The 16,878-nt window shown below is 40.1% G+C and overlaps 1 protein-coding gene across 1 annotated transcript in view; it reads left to right on the top strand.

The window, feature by feature from the left end:
* Window positions 1-16,878, top strand: part of ALDH1A2 (aldehyde dehydrogenase 1 family member A2) — a 94,178-nt gene that overhangs the window by 52,478 nt on the left and 24,822 nt on the right. The window contains exons 5-7 of the mRNA XM_034994214.1: window positions 3,026-3,087; window positions 5,344-5,472; window positions 5,599-5,712. Coding sequence (XP_034850105.1) covers window positions 3,026-3,087; window positions 5,344-5,472; window positions 5,599-5,712 — 305 coding nt within the window. The remainder of the gene's footprint in view (window positions 1-3,025; window positions 3,088-5,343; window positions 5,473-5,598; window positions 5,713-16,878) is intronic.

Here is a 16,878-nt window from a genome sequence, read left to right as displayed (position 1 = left end):
CTTGTACTTTTGTAAAGAACAGTATCTATGAGGGGTGCCTAGGTGGCTCAGTTGTTAAGCGTCTGCCTTCCCTGGGATCAAGCCCCGTATCGGGCTCCCTGCTCAGCAAGAAGCCTGCTTCTCCCTTACCCATTCCCCCTGCTTGTGTTCCCTCTCTTACTGTCTTGCTCTCTGTCAAATAAAAAAAAAAAAAAATCTTTAAAAGAACGGTATCTATGAAAATTCTTGAGTTGTCTGCATACAAAGCTAAGATAGTTGATTTGATTCTTAAAGTATTACTGAGACTTCTTATTGTCATTCTATGGACAGTTTCCACTGGGCTACTTTTGTTTTAATGGGGATGTATGCTAAAATAATTCCCTTCCTACAGTTGTTGAATGCTGCCTGTTTCCCAATTTCTTCCATTTAAAGCGTTGTCATAAAACAAATTTGGAGACAGGCAGCGCAGATTAGGAAAAGACTTTGCAAGTACACATGACAAAGACCTAATTTCCTTAATGTACGTATGTAGAGTTCTTCAAATGACTAAAAAGTTGAATAACCCAACAGCAGGAGGGCAAAAGATATAAATTTGAAGAAAATAATTGAAAATGGCCAGTAAACACGAGAAGATATTCACACCATGTATCTATAATGAAACACAAATCAAAATAAGTTGTCATTTTCCACCTGTCCGGTTGACTGAAATCAAAATGTTTGAAAAGCCCCAGTGTCAAAGGATGGGAAAAAATATCATGTTGTTGTTGGAATTCTAAATTGTATAATTTTACTGAAGGATGATTTGGCAGTATTTATCAAAATGTGAAATGCACATACACTTTGACCATGAAATTCCACAGGTATGCAAAGATAATGTGAAATGATCATGTTTAAAGCATTATTTATAATAGCTTAAACTGAAAGCAATTTCTGTGTCCCTCGGGACAGTTTATAGTAGCTACAAGTACTGAGCCAGTGGAATAGCATTCAGCAGTTCAAAAAATGTGTAAGCTGTATCTGAAAAAAAAAGTGGGAAAAAATATAGAAGACTATGAATAGTATGATCACATTAATATTTTTTAAAAAGCTGGGGGGAGAAATAAAAGGATGCTACATATACTTGTATGTGAAAAAAAAAAAGTTCTTTGAAAAGATGCACCAGCAACAGATAGCTGTGAATTCTGGGAAGAGGTCCAGGAGGGAGAGAGACCTTTAATTATTTTTAAATGCCTAATTTTGAACTTAATTAAAACAGTTCTGTGTATAAAGAGGAGGGGTTTAGTTGTGTTGAGAGACAATGATAAACAATCACATCCTTTCTCTTCCCCTAACCTACAACACTCCTCCTGTCCCTACTTCTTCATCCTTAAGAGTAATGGTCTTCAGGAGAATTAGCTGAGGTCTTCACTTTCCCTGGGGACAGCTTTTGAGATAGAAAACAAATATGAGTGAAGTGGCCAAAGGGTTGGCAGTTAAGGGAAAAACAAAGACTTTGTCCAGTATTGGCATTGTAGTGCCGTATGCTAAGAACAAGCCATTATTTGGTTATCTCAATTAGCCATTTAAAATAATTCAGATAAAACATGATATACATATTATCATATCATATATAGGAATATTATTCAGCCATCAAAAAGAATGAAATCTTGCCATTTGCAATGACATGGGTGGAGCCAGAGAGTATTATGCTGAGTGAAATAAGCCAGTCAGAGAAAGACAAATACCATATGATCGCACTTATGTGTGGAATTTAAGAAACAAAACATGAACATATGGGAAGGGGGAAAAGAAAAAAAGGAGACAGGGAAATAAGCCATAAGTGACTCTTAATGACAGAGAACAAACTCAGGGTTGATGGAGGGAGGAGGGGGGGGAGGGGCTAGGTGGGGGATGGGTAGTAAGGAGGGCACTTGTTATGATGAGCACTGGGTGTTGTACATAAGTGATGAATCACTGAATTCGACTCCAGAAACCAATATCGCACTGTATGTTAACTAACAAAATTTAAATAAATAAATAATAATGCATTGACACAGAATCTATCACACATCATTGATGGCTGTACAAGTTGATAACAGTATCTAGGGAGGTCAGGTCAAAAAGGTTTATTACTATTTAATATGAACATATGCTTTCATTCAGCAATTCCACCTCAAGGAAGTGATCAAAAATATATGTGTACAGGTACATAAAGATGAAATAATTCATTGCAGCATTGTTTGCATTAGCAAAAGACTGGAAACAATCTAAATTTTCATTAACAATAGACTGTTTCAATAAATAATGCATCTATAAAAAAATTAAAAAATAAAATCAGATAAACATAATGGTGTTTTCCTAAAGAAAAATTTGGTTTGGATTTCCCGGGTAATTATTCCTATTATTATTATGCCTATTGCTCCTATAAGGAAAATAAGATTATTAAATCGTCCTTATTTCCCCGGCTAATTTGAGGGTGGAATCTTTGGGGTTTTGATAGAATCTTTTTTGAAGTGGACTTTTGCCTTCTTGAAAGAGGCCTGGACATGTCTCTCTTCCCCCAGTGTCCGGAAAGTGTTTTGACACCTAGATTCAGTTATAAAAAAAGATCTTACTGTACTATTCACCTTTCCTAGTTGCCTACCATTTAAAATTTACCCAGTAGCATTTTACTTAGTTTTTTTTAATACTTCATAAAGTTATTTAAAATGTTGAGGTATATCGAAGTATCATTTTAGCACTTAACATAAAATTTAGTAATTACAATTTTCCAGTTCCCAGCCCCTCTCCTCCCATCACCAGTCCCCTGCCCCCACCTCCCCAGAAGACTGCTTCTCCTGTCATAAACTTGTCCTTCATTTCACCTTCGAGGCCCTTCATCAGTACTCTGGGTGTCCAGGAGCCGTATCTGGAGACACCCTGTGCCTAGTGATAAGCTCTTCTACCAGCTTTCCTACACGGCTGAGTAGGATGTTTTCTCAACTTTTTCCATCGCCACCCAAATTCTCTCTACGTTTTTTTCTTCTCATCCAAATTCTCTGGTAGTGACCGTGGGCATTTCTTTCAGATGGAGATTATTTTACTTTTACCAGACATGAACCCATTGGAGTGTGTGGACAGATCATCCCGGTGAGTGAATCTCCTTACGCCTCCTATTTATTTTCATTTGAATCAGTTCTCTTAAAGATACATAAAACATGGACCTCAACGAGGTATGCTTTCCATTACAGGGGGCAAAAAACTGAGCTCATGTTGTTGACATATCTTTAACAGCCTCCCTGCAAATGCTTATTTGAACAGGTTAATAGGGTTTCAGCTCTGTTACCAGGAGTTGAGTTCTCAAGCCATGGAATTCTCATATTAAAATAAGCAAAGCAAAGCAAAGCCCAGTGTATTAATAACCTGCCCTTGGTTATGGATGTCCGTTCTGCTTATGGAAAATTAATGCTTTGTTATATTTGCTTGTTTATTTTTTAGAACTATGACTCACCATCTTTCCAGGCATATTGTTTTATATGGTCTTTTAATCCCATTCTTTCCCACTGTTTCTTTTCACAAGAATCTAGATAGAAGACTCTATGGAAGACACAGCAGTACAATTAACGTCACGGTCATAATTGAAACCATGCCGGGCTGTTGTATGTCTTGTAAAGGGAAATAGATGTCGTGCTTAGTGTTTGGATTGGAACATTAAACATTGTCTTTTTTTTTTTCCCCTCTCTCTCTCATACACAGCCTTGGCACTGTATAAAACATCATCGAATCTTCCAACAGTACTAGCTAATCATTCTGGCAGGGATTTCAGGGGAGGCTCAAATTCAACTCTTACAGTAGAGACAAGAAGTGTTCTCTTTCCAAAATGTAGGAGGAAGTCATCTTTGGCTTTGGGGGGGGGGGGCAGAGATTTTTGAGAGGTATTAGTATTTTTTTTTTAAGTGATCTGCAAGCTGTGGGTTTCTGTGAAATTTACTAGAGAATGAAACAGAAAATGAGAAGTTGGGTTTAAGTTCTGCTGCTCCTACCCCATCTAGGGAAATCCCCCGTGGATCGGGCCAGGGGTGAGGTCTGTCACCTCCATTGCGGGAACTCAAACCTGCTCTCCTCGCCCTTCCCCAGAGGCAAGCTCGGAGCTCCAGCTTTCACTGACAACACAAGAACCACTTGTCAGCCAGCTCCGGCTCAATTACCGCACTCCAAGATTTATATACTGTAGATGGAATTAAAACATCTCTGTGGACTCTCAAGTTTATAAACAACCAAGGGGAAAAGAAATTGGGTGTTTGGTGAAGGCAAGACACTTGTATATTTTTGCAAGCTTGCCAGGGCCAGTGAGAATCTTTCAAGGGTGGCCGCTGAGATGCTTCAGGCTGAAACACATTATGGTCAAGGGCTGAAGCCAGGGGACCAGGATTTCTGTTTTCTTTCTTAATGAAATTATCAATGACACCTGATAGCACCAAGGTTCATCCCTATGCCTGTGACAGTACAAGCTTAATATCCTTTTTAGGAATCAGTTTAAATAAACCACCTTAGGCCCCAAAATCAGATACTCCCCTATATTTCTCAGCCTCCCATTCGTTTATTTTGCAACGGAAAGGAGACAAATGAAAATTTTTGCATACTCATCAGGCGATGCGATTCTTTTTCATCATCGGGTACTTTGTGACAATACGTGTATATGAAGAAAAGGCACTCTCTTCAAGTACACGTTGACTTAACAGCCGGAGTTTTCTTTTCCAGCCCTTCCACACCGAATAGCTCTCTCAAACCCGTCTGAAGCTGCTGGTGTAAAATCACACATGCAAGAAAAAGTTTTCGTATACAGGAACTTATTGGAACCAAAGTCTAATTTTATTTTATTTTTTTAAAGATTTTATTTATTTATTCGACAGAGACACAGCGAGAGAGGGAAGACAAGCAGGGGGCAGTGGGAGAGGGAGAAGCAGGCTCCCCCGCTGAGCAGGGAGCCCATGCGGGGCTCGATCCCAGGACTCTGGGATCATGACCTGAGCCGAAGGCAGACGCTTAACCGACTGAGTCACCCAGGCACCCTCCAAAGTCTAATTCTAAAAACAGACAAAATGACAAAAATGAAAAACCAAACCAAAACAAAGAAAAAACAAAAACTCCCTTTTCACTCTGAGCTTTCCTTTGGGTGGGGCGTTGGGATATAGTATTTTGCCGAATGGAGAGAAAAGGGGAGGTTTTCAAGGCCAGTCCTCTTCTCTTCTTAATGAAGTAATTAAAATATCCAAAATCTATACTCTGTGGTGAGACAAGATTTATGTAGAGGCCTCGTCTGAGAAATCTGAGCAGTCACAGCTTGAAAACAGAGTCATAGAGCAATATTTTTTCATTTATCCACCTTGAGTTTTTCCCTTTCAGTGGAACTTCCCCCTGCTGATGTTTGCTTGGAAAATTGCTCCGGCTCTTTGCTGTGGTAATACAGTAGTTATCAAGCCGGCAGAACAAACCCCGCTCAGCGCGCTCTACATGGGAGCCCTCATCAAGGAGGTAAGGGAAACCGACTTTAGGAGTGGCTCACGCTCCCTTTATAGCTGGAGCCTACTGGAGCATATCCGATGTAATGTGCTCCATCAGCTTTCACAAGCCACATTTCCTCCAATTCTGTTTTGTCAGGCTGGCTTTCCACCGGGAGTCATCAATATTTTGCCAGGATACGGGCCAACGGCTGGGGCAGCAATAGCTTCTCACATTGGCATAGACAAGATTGCGTTCACAGGGTCAACGGAGGTAGGTACCTGAGAAGCCGTGGGCTGAGGAACAGTCCTGCAAATGAAGAGAGGGTTTGAAAGAAAAGAGAATGTGTTATCTATAGAGGTGGGACTCCACAAGAGCAGTGAGTACCCAAGCCCTCAGAGGCTGGCATATTGTCATAGCTAGAACACTCGCGAATGTCAAAGTCAAGTTGTGCGTTGACCTTTCGATGGCACGGATCTTGGAGTGTTTTTCGGGATGCCATCTGTGGAAAACCTGTCCCAGAAAACAAAAAAACACCCTCTTATGTTTTGAAATAGAAGGAACACTTCCCAGAGGCAAAAGGAAACAAACAAAATCTATCCCAGAAGCTGGGGTTCTAAACACTTTTCTGAGTCAAGGACATTAATGGCAGAAGCAGGTTAAGAAGCTGGAAATCCAAACTGATCTCTAGTAGAGATAAAAATGGAAACACAGCTCTCTGTCCTCACTATTTCACCAGATCCTGTAGATACAGTTGACATCTAACTATGCCCATGAGCCATAAGGGATGAGAAAGAGCGGGGGTCAGCAAACGTTTCCGGGAGAAGGCCAGAGACTAAATATTGGAGACCTTGCAGGTACTGTCGTTTCTGCGGCGACAATCCCCTCTGCCCTTGTGAAGCAGGAAGCGGCAGCCGTAGGTAACGTACAAGCTGAGCATGGCCACAGGCCCCATCGAGCTTTGTTTATAGAGACTGAAATCTGAATTTCATATAATTTTACACATCCCAAATTACTAACCTTCTTTTGATTCTTCCCCCCACCCCACCCCCCAATCATTTAAAACCACAAAAACGGTTTTTAGTTTGCAGGCCATACCTAAAATAGACAGCAGGCCAAATTCGCTCATGGGCCATAGTTTATTGACCCTTGATAAAGAGTCATAAATCTGCTTAGAAAGATTTATTCTGAAATGTTACTCTAAATGTCTTGGATTCAGGTAACAGAGATGATAAAAAAGAAAGTGATTCATTGTTTCAAGTAGAACTTCACGGATGACCTCCTTGTCGAAGGAAGGATGTTTGCAGATCTAGAACAGTGTTGCCTCACAGAAATACAATGAGCAACACTTGGAATTTGACATTTGCTGTTAGCCACGTTAAAAAAGTTTTAAAACAAGTGAAATTAATTTTAACGTATTTTATTTAATCCAATATTGCCAAAATATTATCATTTCAACTCAGGATCAGTATAACGAGTCATCGTCACAGTATTTTGCATTCTCTTTTCAATACAAAGCTTTTGAAATCCGGCCTGTAGTTTGCATTTGCAGCACGTGTCAAAGCAGACCAGCCCCTTTGTGAGTCGCTACACCGCTCGTGGCTAGTGACTCCCACACTGGACTGCCCGCGAGGAAGGGCTTGCCTGTATCAGCGGATGCAATTAATGATACTTGGTTAAATGGACTCAGGTAAAAAAATTCCATAAGAGACTGGTTAATAAACCCGAGTGTTAATTTATAGTTAGAGATTCTTGGGTTTTATGTTTATAAAGAGTTAATCTTGTTTCCAAACCTCTTATTCTAGTTGTACTTGTTACAGTAATTGGCAGTTTTAATGAAATATATAAACCAAAATGTGGGCGTGAAAGGAAATTATAGTTCCTATTTAAACTAAGTCTAGTGCTTTGAAAAGATTTGCTAAGGGCTAGATGCCTTAAAAACTGCAATCAACGAGGAGTGGGCAAGACAATTGTAAGAACCTAGGGGACAATATAAAGCTAGATAGAATGTGCACCTGGCTCACTTTGCAAATATTTTTAAGTCTTCACTCCACTTTAAAGAAACTGAAACCAGAAATCTTAAACAGTATTTTAGGGGGATGGTTTCATCAGAAAGGAAAGGTAAACCCATAATTAAAGAAAAGTCCTTGGTTCTATATCCAAAGACTAGAGAATGAATGTACATATTTTTTAAATTAAAATGAAATATTTAAGGATCTTCACCTGCTTTAACCTTTTTTTAAATTAACTAGTCATGGGACGCCTGGGTGATTCGGTTAAGCATTCGACTCTTGATTTTGGCTCAGGTCACGATCTCAGGGTTGTGAGATCGAGCTCCGCGTCCGGCTCCACGCTAGGCATGGAGCCTGCTTAAGATTTTCTCTCTCCCTCTGCCCCTCCCCCCACTTGCACGCATGCTCTCTTTCTCAAAAATCAATTAATTAGTCAGTGGTCCAGATTGAGCCAGTTAAGGGCTTTCTACTATATAATATTTTTTTAATAAAAATGGGATCATAATATATAAAATGAGATATAGTTCCTTATATGTCAGTACTTACAGATCCCCTTCATTCATTTTCATAGGTGAATAGCATATTCTTGCATCAGGGTATCATAGTTCAATTAAACACTTGGGCCGTTTCCATAGTTTGGGGATAATGCTGCTATAAACATCAGGGTGCATGTCTCCCTTCAAATCAGTATTTTTTTATTCTGTAGGTAAATACCCAGTAGTGCAATTGCTGGCTTATAGTGTAGTTCTATTTTTAACCTTTTAAGGAACCTTTATACTGTTTTCCAGAGTGGCTGCACCAGCTTGCATTGCCACCAACAGTGTAGGAGGGTTCCCCTTTCTCCACATCCTCGCCAACACCTGTTGTTTCCTGTGTTGTTGATTTTAACCATTCTGACTGGTGTGAGGTGGTATCTCATTGTAGTTTTGATTTGTATTTCCCTGATGATCAGTGATGTTGACTAGGTTTATTTTTTTATAAGTGAGTGTTCAGTTACTCTATCCTTTTGCAGCTAATTTGAGTACAACATTAACGTATGATAAATTTCCATATATACATGTTTCTGTTTTAGGACTCACAATTTTATTTGTCTATTCTTTCACTAGTACCAGATTACTTCAATTACTAGGTTTAAAAGATGTTGCAGTAGGGGCTCTTGGGTGGTTCAGTTGGTTAAGTGTCCGACTCTTGGTTTCAGCTCAGGTCATGATCTAAGGGTCCTGGGATCCAGCCCCACCTTGGGCTTTCCACTCAGTGGGGAGTCTGCTTCCCCTCTCTCTTTCCCCCCGCCCTTAATGCACTCTCTCTCTTTTTCTCTCTACAATAAATAAATAAATCTTTAAAAAAAGATGTTGCAATATGTCAGGCAAGATACCCTCTTATTTGGTTTTTCAAAACCTTTTAGCTATTCTTGCCCATCCTTTCAGATAAAATTTCAAATTGATTCTCTAAACACTTTGCCTTCCTCCCAAAAACTCTCATTGGAATTTTGACTGGTGTTACATTATCTGTCTGTACTAAATTGAGGGTGAGTGCTTTCTGTACAAGATTGACTTCTCATCTAGGAGCACCATGCAAATCTTTTCATTTATGTGTCAGTTACATAGATTTTTAAAGTCACATCATGTATTGGCAAGCTATATTGATGGATGACCCAATCTTAAAGGCTGGACAAGAAGTGGCATAGTAAGGGGCACCTGGGTGGCTCAGTCGTTGAAGCATCTGCCTTTTTCATGCCTCAGGTCATGATCCCAGAGTCCTGGGATCGAGCCCCACATGGAGTGAGCTTGAGCTTGCTGCTCAGCAGGGAGTCTGCTTCTCTCTCTCTCCCTCTCCCTCTCCTCCTTCTCCCTCTCTCTCTCAAATAAATAAAATCTTAAAAAAGGGGAGGGGGCCTGGATGGCTCAGTTGGTTAAGCATCTGTCTTTGGCTCAAGTAATGATCCCAGGGTGCTGAGATCGAGCCCCTAGTCGGGCTTCCTGCTCAGCAGGGAGCCTGCTTCTCCCTCTCTCTGCCTGCCACTCCCCTTGCTTGTTCTCTCTCTCACTCTCTCTCTCTTTCTCTGTCAAATAAATCTTTAAAAAAAAAAAAAGGGTATAGTGAATCGGTAAGAACATAAGCACTTGTTTCTGGGCTGCTTGGGTTCAAATCTCTTGTCTTGCCTTTTTTTTTTCAACTTTTTAAAAGACTTCATTGAAGTATAATGCACATACAATAAAATACCTAATACCAGATGTACACAAAATTACTCATATAATAATTGCCCAAATAAAGATATAGAACACTTCCATACCCTAAAAAGATGTTTCATGCCTCTTTGTGTGTAATACCCTTGGCCCCAGGCAACCACTGATCCTTTTTCTATTTTTGTCTATTCTAGAATTTTAGGTAAATGGAGTAATGCAATACATACTCTCCTGTGTTGGTGGGTTTTTTTTTTTTGGTTGTTTAATATTAAAGAATTATTGATATCATTGGGTGTAAATCTCCCATCCTGATTTTTATTTTCTACTTGTCCCATCTGTTTTTTTGTTCCTTCATTCCTCCTTTTTCTGCCTTCTTTTGGGATGAAGTGAGTACTCCATTTTATCTTCTGTTTTGGATTATTAGCTCTACCTCTTTTTAAAGTGGTTGCTTTAGTAATTACAATACGCATCTCAATCACAGTCTATCATTAAACAGTGTTGTTACTTCATATATAATGACTGCACAACAGAATTCTTCCACTTTTCATCCCATCCCTTATGCTGTTGCCCTCTGATTTGCTCCTATGTATGTTATCTACTCTTTTTGGTAAGTAAGCTATCTTTTTAAAAAATTTAGAGTGAGAAAACAGTTATTTTGTGTTTACTCACAGACTTGCCATTTCTGGCCCTCTTCTTTTTTTTTGGTGTAGGCCCAAGTGTCTTTCGGATACCGTTTTCCCTCTGTGTTACCATCTTTCTTGAACATTTCTTAAGAGTGCAGGTTATGAGAGGCAAACTCTCTTGGCTTTTGTCTGAAAATGTCTTTATTTTGTTTTCGTTTTTGAATTAATTTTTTTCTGAATTCAGAATTCTGATTTGACAGTTTTTATTTTTGCTTTATTTTACTTTCAACGCTTTATAAAGATGCCGTTCTGTTGTTTCCTGACTTGCACTGTCTCTCATGAAAACTTAGCAGTCATTATTTTTGTTTTACTGAACGTAATGTTTTTTTCTCTGTATGCTTTTGAGAGATTCTCTTTTCACTAGTTTTCAATAATTTGATTCTTGTGTACTTTGGTGTAGTTTTCTTTCTTTTTTGTTTTTCCTTTCCTAATCGAGGTTCATTGAAAACTTTTAGATCTTTGAGTCTATAGCTGGATCTGTAAGTTTATAGTTTTCATCAAATTTGGAAAACTTCAACCATTTCTTTCAAATATATATATTTAGTTTAGTTTTATATATATATGCATACATATATATATGGTTGGTTGGTTTATATATATATATGGTTGGTTGGTTGGTTATATTTATATATATATATATATAGTTGTTTGGCTGGTTTTCATGTCTGTTAATTTTGGAAAGGATTGTTACCATGTGGATTTTGTTGTCTTTCTTTAAAGAGTGCTGGGTTTGTTTGTTTTTGACAAATGGTTAAGTCACTTGCATGACAGCTTGACCCTTTTGACACTGACTTTTAAGCTTTGTTGGGACTAGTTTATTTTTCACTAAATATTAAAATTTACTAAGATTACGAAGATTCTTCCAAAGCTTCGACTGAATGCTCCCACTGTTTAAGCAGGTCTTTCCACTCTGGTCAGTCCAAACTCAAAGGTCTCCCAGCCCTGTATGAGCTCCAGGGATTATCAGCATACAGATGACCTGGTCTTTGTTCTTTATCCAGTCTCGTGAAGTCTCACCCCATGTATTCCCAGCTTAGCATTCAGCCAGAGACTCAAAGGGACCCCCGTGCTGATTTCTGGACCTCATTCTCTCCCTCTGGTACTAAGCCCCTCACCTTTTAGCCACTGAAGCCTCTATAAACTCCGATCTTCTTCATCAACTTAGGGAGACCACCCTGTTCTACTTTGGTCTCCCCATCCCATGCTGCAGTGAAGGAAGTCTTTTAGCAAAAAGGTCTTCCCTTACCCGTTTCTCTCATCTCTGGGATCACAGTCCCATACTGCCTGGTGGCCAGTTTGAAGAAAGCTGTTTCACATACTTTTCTAGTTGTTCACGGTGGGAAGACAAGTTCAGGGCCATTACTCCATTATGACCAGAAGCAGAAGCCTCTGTGGCATCTTTTGGTTAATTTTGATGCTATTCTTTCTTTAGATTTCTTTCTGATGATTTCTGATGATTTCTTTCTTTAGATTTCAGGCAGATCACTTATCCTCGTAGTTTGTCCTTGTCCTCATTGCCTCAAATTGGATAGATGGTTGTCAGTGAGGTTATAAATTTATTTACTTTCTGGCCGTATATGCAGATTTTGGGGTGGCATTCTCTTTGGAGTCTATCTTAGGCATTCTTCTCAGTACCTCAAGTAGTATCTGATGTGTAGTCACCTTGCATTATAAATATTTGTTAGCCCCGTAAAAGAGGAAGGACTGCATTTGAGGGGGAAAAAAAAGCTTAATCTCAGAGCTAGAAGGGGATGATTATGCTATGCTCAGCCCAAGTGTAGCTACCACTTGCCACCATACAGCACTACCACAATATCATTAGTTCAAGGTATTTAAGTTTAAATGAAAAGCTACTTCATTCAAAGATAACATTTAAGAAGAAGATAGTTCTACATCTTAATTCCACAGTTGTTCATATTCACAACTGGGAGAAATGTAGGCCTATCTTCCTCTTCTCTTGGGGGAAAATGAAATGGTGGTGATATGGGGACCAAGGGACAGAAGGGCCTTTGGAAGACAGTAACCCCAGCTGTGAGGACTCTTGTGAGTAATGTGTTGCTCGATGCTGGCAGATAGATAATCAACAAATACTGAAATCCATTCAGTTCTCAGAATCTTTCCCAAGCCTGATATGAAGGACCAGCACTTTCAAAAAGCTTAATACGTGTTTTGCTGGAATGTAAAACGGGAGATTAGGTGTCACCGTTTGCCTCTCAAAAGCAAAGATGGTTTTCATTTTTCTGCCGTTTCCGACAGCTCTACTTTTAACAGGCATTGACGCTCCAGAACTGTAGATTTTATGCTAAATCAGTGTGTATCCTTAACAGTCCCTTCTGGAAGTGAAAAACCTTTTAGAGATGGGGGAAAAACAAAAACAAAAAAAACAAAAACCCAGCCCAAGGAACCTAAATCATGCCAGATGGGACATATCGAGAAGTTGGTGTGTGTTTGATTTCCTTGTGCCCCGAACACTTCGTAGAGCAAACCAACACTGGACAGCAGATGTTCGGTGACTGGTAAACACGGAATCCCAGCGTTCTAGTGGAAGAATTTCATATTCAAAGGATGCAAAGATGTGCCAGAGTTAGGTAAAATATTAGGTTTTACCCTATACCTATTTCTCATAAATCATCTTTCTACTCCTTAGATTATGTTACTCTCCCCTATATTCAGGCCAGGTTAATCTCCATCTGCAAAGCTATCCAGTGGCTTATCATAACCGAAGTTAATCACTGAGCCAAACCGTTAGTAATCAGTCCAATCAACCTCATGATAACAAAGACCTCCTCACAGAATCTTATGTTAGTTTAGGAATTTTAGAGCTTTAATGTCATTCAGCTTGAGTTAATTTCTTTCAATCCTTTATTGAGAGCCTCTTAAAGGGAAATAAAGTACTCCTTTTGCTAAATGAAAACTTGAAAGAACACTGCCGTCACAACACCACACTTTGCCTCTTTAAAAAAACCAGAGGGGGGTAAAACAAACAAACAAACAGAGGAAATCACTTTTTCGGTAAGAAATTCCAAGCACTGTCTTCAAGTCACACTAAAAGCAATCAAGATTAAATAAGATACGTCAGATCCATATCGGAAAGCTAGACATAATTTCAACCTCTATAATGGTGGTGTGGGCTTGTTCACAGTACGTGCGATTATTTTATCCTTCCAGTCCTCAGATGCCTACCTCTAGATAAGGGATGAAGATATCTAATTCATGGATCTGAAGATATAATAAGCTAATATATGTAACATGTTTAGGACAGGGTCTGTTTCATAGTAATGTACCAGTAAATATTAGCTGTAATTGTTTTCTATTTATTTTTAAATGAAATTTATAGAATAATTTATGCTTGGGGAAATGGGGTAGAATAGAAGGGGGCTGGATTCAACCAACCTGGCATCAAATCCCAAATCTTCTGCTCTGTGACCTTTGGCAAATTATTTAGTCTTTCTGACCTCTCGTTTCTTCATCTATCAAGAAGGGCTATGAATAACTCCTAATTCCTGCAGTCCTCTGGCAGTTTTACTTTCCATTTGTGTGTTTTAGGGCTTTTATACACAGTTTACAAATATTTTTGTCTTCCAATGAATGTGGGTGTGTTTTTGTTTTTGTTGTTCTTTTTTACTTTTTTGAAAGGTCGCCCAGGTACTTCCTTGGATCAGCTGATTTTAAGTCCTTTTTTTTTTTTCCCCCAAAGTGGAATAGTGTACTTAGCGTGCTAGAAGAGGACACTTGGTACCTATTAAGGAACGTTCATATGATTCCACTATGGCCTAGAGTGGGGACCACTCCCACAACCTGTGTTTGCCAGAACCGAATCCCAGAGCAGGGAGAATTTCTTTGCAACAAAGTGTAATGGGTTACCATGTTTTCCAGCAGTTCTTCAAGGACTCCCTCACCTACAGGGATTGGGGATGGGGAGTGCTGGCCGAGGGTGGAGGGGCTTGTTTAAATGCAGATTCCTGGCCACCACCCAAGAGCCTCTAAGTCAGAACAACTGGAAACGAGGCCCAGGAATTCTCATTTTATAAGCTTTTCTAGTGATCCTTAGGTTCACTAACTCTCAGGAATCACTAGCTTATACATAATTTGACGAGTTGGCTCATATTCCAGAACATGCTTCTGGGTCCGTTTAAGAAAACAACTACAAGTCTGAGTTTTTTAGCCTGTGCCAGAGAGGACATTTGTGTGAACTGACACCTGCCACTCACGGTGTCCGCTCTGTCCGTAAGTTCATTCCAGGGACCCTCTCTCTTCTAAGCACCAGCAGAGGTGCTTAGACGGAACACGGGGGTATTCCCTGCCACGGGGATGGATTCTGCAATGATTATATTTCTCTGAAGAAGCTATCGCTCACACAGTGCCCTTGTAACGTGCTCAGGTTTTTCTTATTTCCATAAGCTACACCTCAGGGACAAGAACCACAGCATGTCCTCTGCTACTTCTCCGTCTGTGTTTAGCTAATGACCCGTCTCTCCTTCCTGCTCTCCAGATCCTAGAGCGGCGCCGGAGCCCCGAAGGGCCCGGATGGCCTTGCCAGCTGCCCAGGAGGGAGGACTTTGATAATCTTAAAACTCAGAGTCCCTTGTCATCCGGTAACCACTGGGACTCCCCACGGCGTGCTGGGCCCTGGTAAAGATGCTCTTAAGTCACTTCTTGTTTGACAGATGACCTTGGGCTTCCCCTGGCACACAGAGCCAAAGATCACCCGGGTCCTTCATGAGCTTCCTCCTCCCTCTCTTTGCTAGTCCTTCTGTGCCTCGGGCCCGTTCCCCAGAGGCTTCTCCAGGCTGAGCACAGCTCCAAGATCATGGCATCGTCCTGTATCCCCCTGCAGACGTTGTTCAAGGGAGCCCAGAGAATCAGCTGATGAATTCAGAGAAAATTTGACACTCCAGGCTTAGTCGGTCAGATTTTCTTCTTACAAGCAATTTTTGTTGCCCTTTTCTGCATAAAAGCACTATTCCTAAGGGAAGGTACAAGGTTCATTTCAGTCCTCACTTTTGGCTTCTGAACTTGGAAATTAACCACCATTTCCCGCTTCAACTCTTCCCGTCCTAGAAGACCATCAGTACAAAAGATTTTTCACCTGGAGTAACTTAATTGGCCCATTTAATTTTTAATTTAGCAATATGAAATAATCCAATGAGGGAGTCCACACAGTATGTCATTTAGAATATTTCCTTGAAATAGTTCACTGTAATTATTGACCTCTTTTTTGAGCTTTAGACTTCTGCTTTCTAACTGCAGAGTGGACACCTCTACCTGGATGGCCAGACTCCTCCAGGTCATGGACAGGTCGATTCATGACCTGGCCCCGCACCTTCCCCTTTGTCCAGCCTTCCCAGACCACTTGCATAGCCCCACAAGTGCTATGCCTTTCTGTTCCGTGACCTTGTCCCTTGCCTTTGCTGCTTCTGCTGCCGGAGCGCCCTCCTCTCCGTTATCTGCCCCGTGAGCCCTTGGTGCCGTGGGTCTGTTCTACCGTCCGTGCGGGTAAATGAGAACTGGTCTGCTTCTCTAGTGAGTGTGGTGCTTCGTTCTTACTGAGACTGATTATCTCAAATGTTGCCTCTTTCTAGTTCTAATCATAATTCTTTCTTTCGTCCTCTGATCTGTTATTTTCACCACCTTTGGCTTTCTTGTCAGTTTCTTTTTTTCTCATCACTTCTTCTCTCTCCCTCTCAAGCTCAAATTATCTTAAAACTTAGTTGATTTATTCCTAATGCGTTTGACTTTAATTAAAACCATCAAATCGAATTTTAAATGGTCAAGTAGATTCAATATAATTTCCCCGACAACAGTCCAGAAAGAACAACAAGCAGATGTCTGGCATAATTGCTCTAATAAAGTAACAGTTTCATTGTTTAATGTATCTTTATTGACAGTTTTATTGGGCTGTAATTGATATACAATAAATTGCACATAAATGTGCACTTTGCTATGTCTTGACATATGTGTCTACCTGTGAAACCCTCACCACGTTCAGATAGCAAATACATCCATCATCCTTGGAAGTTTCCTGCTGGGCTTTGTGATCTCTCTCCTCCTCCTTTCCATTCCCTTCCATTCCCAGGCACTGATATGCTCCTTGCCATTGCAGATTGTTTGCATTGCACTTTTGGAATTCCATATAAATTGAAAAACACTGTATATACCCTTCTGTCTGGCTGTACTTACTCACATAGTAATTTCGAAACCCACCCTTGTTGTGTATCTCAGTAATTCATTCCTTCTTGTTGCTGAGCCATATTCCCTTTTATGGATATATCACAATTTGTTCATCCATTCAGCTGTTGGAGGACATTTAGGTTGTTCCTAGTTTGGAACTACTATCAATAAAATTTCCTATGAACATTTCATGTGCAAGTCTTTGTGCATCTGTGTTGTGTGTGTTTTTGTGTGTGTATTTTTCCTTTACTATTGGATAAATACCTAGAAATGGAATGGCTGGATCATATGGTAGGTTAAGAAACTGCCAAACTATTTTCCAAAGTGGTTGTACCATCTTACATTCCTCCCAACAATGTATAAGGTTTCCACCTCCCCTACATCCAG

Source organism: Mirounga leonina, unplaced genomic scaffold, assembly GCF_011800145.1.
Source record: "Mirounga leonina isolate KUSES-001 unplaced genomic scaffold, KU_Mleo_1.0 Mir_91, whole genome shotgun sequence".
NCBI lineage: Eukaryota > Metazoa > Chordata > Mammalia > Carnivora > Phocidae > Mirounga > Mirounga leonina.
Note: the sequence above shows the minus strand (reverse complement) of the source record. Positions and strands in the feature narration are given on the sequence as shown.